The following is a 4499-nucleotide window of genomic DNA, read 5'->3' on the forward strand; positions in this document are numbered from 1 at the left end:
GTTGATGTTACTCTTCAATAACAGACCCCAAAGCAAATCAGGGGAAGGAAATTGGAAATTGGGAATTCAAGGAGGAAAAATTGTTTCTCTCCTCAGTGATTCTGTCTCAGTGATTCTGTCTCAGTGATTCTCTCCTCAGTGATTCTCTCCTCAGTGATTCTCTCCTCAGTGATTCTCTCTCAGTGATTCTCTCTCTTTGATTCTCTCTCTGGGATTCTCTCTCTGTGATTCTCTCTCAGTGATTCTCTCCTCACCTAGTACCCAGGGTAGTATCATCCATTCAACCACAGTAGGAGGAGGGCCCTGCATTAAATGACATCAGATTAGATTGCATGAATGTATTGGTCACAAATGGTTACAAATATTAAAAACATCTTCCTAGTCAGCAAAAACCGTACGATGTTGATCTGATTTTGTTATTTTAATATAATGGGAACACTGGGCCTAAGGTTACCTGCATTTGTAGATAAATATAAATGACCTAATAAATGACTGACTTAGCATAACTTAAAAGGGATACTTCAGGATTTTGTCAATGAGCGAAACTAGCGTTAGCACAATAACTGGAAGTCTATGGGGGAGCATGCTAACAGATACTTCCAGTCATTGTGCTAACGCAGTTAGCATTTGCTCGCAATACTACCTTTAACTTCCTTCATACTGGACACAGAAACATAACAATGGTATACACAAGTTCATCTGACTCTGGGCGAAGTAGATACCAACATCCCGAAGTATCCCTGTAATTAATATTTAATTAATTCATTACTTTCTGACTTACCTGCATATGTAGGTTAGTCCTGGCGATGTGTTGTGAGGCGAGGAGGAGGAGGAAGAGGAAGTTCAGGTACGATGCTGTGTGACAGATAAACTTGATGAAGGGTTTCTTCACAAACACACCTAGGGCAGACTTAGGGGCTAGGAGATAGATCTGGAGAGAGAGGGATGGGAGAGAGGGAGGAAGAGAAGAGAGAGGGAGGCAGAGAAAAGAGAGGGAAGAGAGAGGGAATAGAGAGGGAAGAGAGAGGAGAGAGAGGGAAGAGAGAGGGAGGCAGAGAAGAGAGAGGGAAGAGGGAGGGAGGAGAGAGAGAGGGAGGCAGAGAAGAGAGAGGGTAGAGAGAGGGAGGCAGAGAAGAGAGAGGGAAGAGAGAGGGAGGAGAGAGGGAGGGGAGAGGAGAGAGGGAAGAGAAGAGAGAGGGAGGCAGAGAAGAGAGAGGGAAGGGAGAGAGAGGGAGGGGAGAGAGAGGGAGGCAGAGAAGAGAGAGGGAAGAGAGAGGGAGGGGAGAGAGACAGAGGCAGAGAAGAGAGAGGGAGGCAGAGAGGGAGGGGAGAGAGAGGGAGGCAGAGAAGAGAGAGGGAAGAGAGAGGGAGGCAGAGAAGAGAGAGGGAAGAGAGAGGGAGGAGAGAGAGAGGGAGGCAGAGAAGAGAGAGGGTAGAGAGAGGGAGGCAGAGAAGAGAGAGGGAAGAGAGAGGGAGGAGAGAGGGAGGGGAGAGGAGAGAGGGAAGAGAAGAGAGAGGGAGGCAGAGAAGAGAGAGGGAAGGGAGAGAGAGGGAGGGGAGAGAGGGGGAGGCAGAGAAGAGAGAGGGAAGAAAGAGGGAGGGGAGAGAGACGGAGGCAGAGAAGAGAGAGGGAGGCAGAGAGGGAGGGAGAGAGAGGGAGGCAGAGAAGAGAGAGGGGGAGAGAGAGGGAGGCAGAGAAGAGAGAGGGAGGCAGAGAAGAGAGGGAGGGGAGAGAGAGGGAAGAGAGAGGGAAGAGAGAGGCAGGGGAGAGAGAGGGAGGCAGAAAAGAGAGAGGGAAGAGAGAGGGGGGAGAGAGAGGGAGGCGACAAGAGAGAGGGAAGAGAGAGGGGGGAGAGAGGGAAGAGAGAGGGAGGGGAGAGGAGAGAGGGAAGAGAAGAGAGAGGGAAGAGAGAGGGAGGCAGAGAAGAGAGAGGGAGGGGAGAGAGAGGGAGGGGAGAGAGAGGGAGGCAGAGAAGAGAGAGGGAAGAGAGAGGGAGGGGAGAGAGAGGGAGGCAGAGAAGAGAGAGGGAGGCAGAGAGGGAGGGGAGAGAGGGAGGCAGAGAAGATAGAGGGAAGAGAGAGGGAGGGGAGAGAGGGAGGCAGAGAAGAGAGAGGGGCGCAGAGAAGAGAGGGAAGAGAGAGGGAGGGGAGAGAGAGGGAAGAGAGAGGGATTAGAGAGGGAGGGGAGAGAGAAGGAGGCAGAGGAGAGAGAGGGAGGCAGAGAAGAGAGAGGGAAGAGAGAGGGAGGGGAGAGAGAGGGAAGAGAGAGGGATTAGAGAGGGAGGGGAGAGAGAAGGAGGCAGAGGAGAGAGAGGGAGGCAGAGAAGAGAGAGGGAAGAGAGAGGGAGGGGAGAGAAAGGGAGGCAGAGAAGAGAGAGGGAGGTAGAGAAGAGAGACAGTGTTTGGGTCGGTACGATAGTGTTTGGGTCGGTATGATAGTGTTTGGGCCTGTGCGATAGTGTTTGGGCTTGTACGATAGTGTTTGGGCCTGTACGATAGTGTTTGGGTCGGTACGATAGTGTTTTGGTCTGTACGATAATGTTTGGGTCTGTATGATAGTGTTTGGGTCGGCACGATAGTTTTTGGGTCTGTACGATAGTGTTTGGGTCGGTACGACAGTGTTTGGGTCGGTACGACAGTGTTTGGGTCTGTACGATAGTTTTTGGGTCTGTATGATTATGTTTGGGTCTGTACGATAGTGTGTGGGTCGGTATACTGTATACTGACCATTGAGAAGACAGGGAACAGCAGTCCTATGATGAAACAGGTCCCCAGTTTGACAACCCAGTGTCTCCTCCTCCAGCCAGGAAACCCATCGTACCACAGAGTAGCTAGGAGCTGCTGGCAGTTAGGCTGGGCTACAAACTACAGAGAGAGAAGAAGAAGAGGACAGACATGAACCCGTCATACCTCAGAGTAACTAGGAGCTGCTGGCAGTTAGGCTGGGCTACAAACTACAGAGAGAGAAGAAGAAGAGGACAGACATGAACCCATCATACCACAGAGTAGCTAGGAGCTGTTGGCAGTTAGGCTGGGCTACAAACTACAGAGAGAGAAGAAGAAGAGGACAGACATGAACCCATCATACCACAGAGTAGCTAGGAGCTGTTGGCAGTTAGGCTGGGCTACAAACTACAGAGAGAGAAGAAGAAGAGGACAGACATGAACCCATCGTACCACAGAGTAGCTAGGAGCTGTTGGCAGTTAGGCTGGGCTACAAACTACAGAGAGAGAAGAAGAAGAGGACAGACATGAACCCATCATACTACAGAGTAGCTAGGAGCTGCTGGCAGTTAGGCTGGGCTACAAACTACAGAGAGAGAAGAAGAAGAGGACAGACATGAACCCATCATACCACAGAGTAACTAGGAGCTGTTGGCAGTTAGGCTGGGCTACAAACTACAGAGAGAGAAGAAGAAGAGGACAGACATGAACCCATCGTACCACAGAGTAGCTAGGAGCTGCTGGCAGTTAGGCTGGGCTACAAACTACAGAGAGAGAAGAAGAAGAGGACAGACATGAACCCATCATACCACAGAGTAGCTAGGAGCTGCTGGCAGTTAGGCTGGGCTACAAACTACAGAGAGAGAAGAAGAAGAGGACAGACATGAACCCATCATACCACAGAGTAGCTAGGAGCTGCTGGCAGTTAGGCTGGGCTACAAACTACAGAGAGAGAAGAAGAAGAGGACAGACATGAACCCATCATACCACAGAGTAGCTAGGAGCTGCTGGCAGTTAGGCTGGGCTACAAACTACAGAGAGAGAAGAAGAAGAGGACAGACATGAACCCATCATACCACAGAGTAGCTAGGAGCTGCTGGCAGTTAGGCTGGGCTACAAACTACAGAGAGAGAAGAAGAAGAGGACAGACATGAACCCATCGTACCACAGAGTAGCTAGGAGCTGCTGGCAGTTAGGCTGGGCTACAAACTACAGAGAGAGAAGAAGAAGAGGACAGACATGAACCCATCGTACCACAGAGTAGCTAGGAGCTGCTGGCAGTTAGGCTGGGCTACAAACTACGGAGAGAGAAGAAGAAGAGGACAGACATGAACCCATCGTACCACAGAGTAGCTAGGAGCTGCTGGCAGTTAGGCTGGGCTACAAACTACAGAGAGAGAAGAAGAAGAGGACAGACATGAACCCATCATACCACAGAGTAGCTAGGAGCTGCTGGCAGTTAGGCTGGGCTACAAACTACAGAGAGAGAAGAAGAAGAGGACAGACATGAACCCATCATACCACAGAGTAGCTAGGAGCTGTTGGCAGTTAGGCTGGGCTACAAACTACAGAGAGAGAAGAAGAAGAGGACAGACATGAACCCATCATACCACAGAGTAGCTAGGAGCTGCTGGCAGTTAGGCTGGGCTACAAACTACGGAGAGAGAAGAAGAAGAGGACAGACATGAACCCATCATACCACAGAGTAGCTAGGAGCTGTTGGCAGTTAGGCTGGGCTACAAACTACAGAGAGAGAAGAAGAAGAGGACAGACAT

General features: G+C 50.5%; 1 protein-coding gene across 1 annotated transcript in view; it reads right to left on the reverse strand.

Annotated features, from left to right (window-relative positions):
• LOC139398399 (short transient receptor potential channel 5-like) overlaps positions 1-2745 on the reverse strand; it is a 27863-nt gene extending 25118 nt beyond the window's left edge. The window contains exons 1-3 of the mRNA XM_071144416.1: positions 2728-2745; positions 782-931; positions 255-303 (exon numbers count right to left, since the gene is read on the reverse strand). Coding sequence (XP_071000517.1) covers positions 255-303; positions 782-931; positions 2728-2730 — 202 coding nt within the window. The 5' untranslated portion in view covers positions 2731-2745. The remainder of the gene's footprint in view (positions 1-254; positions 304-781; positions 932-2727) is intronic.
• Positions 2746-4499: the final 1754 nt, after the last annotated feature.

Source organism: Oncorhynchus clarkii, unplaced genomic scaffold (genome assembly GCF_045791955.1).
Source record: "Oncorhynchus clarkii lewisi isolate Uvic-CL-2024 unplaced genomic scaffold, UVic_Ocla_1.0 unplaced_contig_4995_pilon_pilon, whole genome shotgun sequence".
In the NCBI taxonomy this organism is placed as follows: Eukaryota; Metazoa; Chordata; class Actinopteri; order Salmoniformes; family Salmonidae; genus Oncorhynchus; species Oncorhynchus clarkii.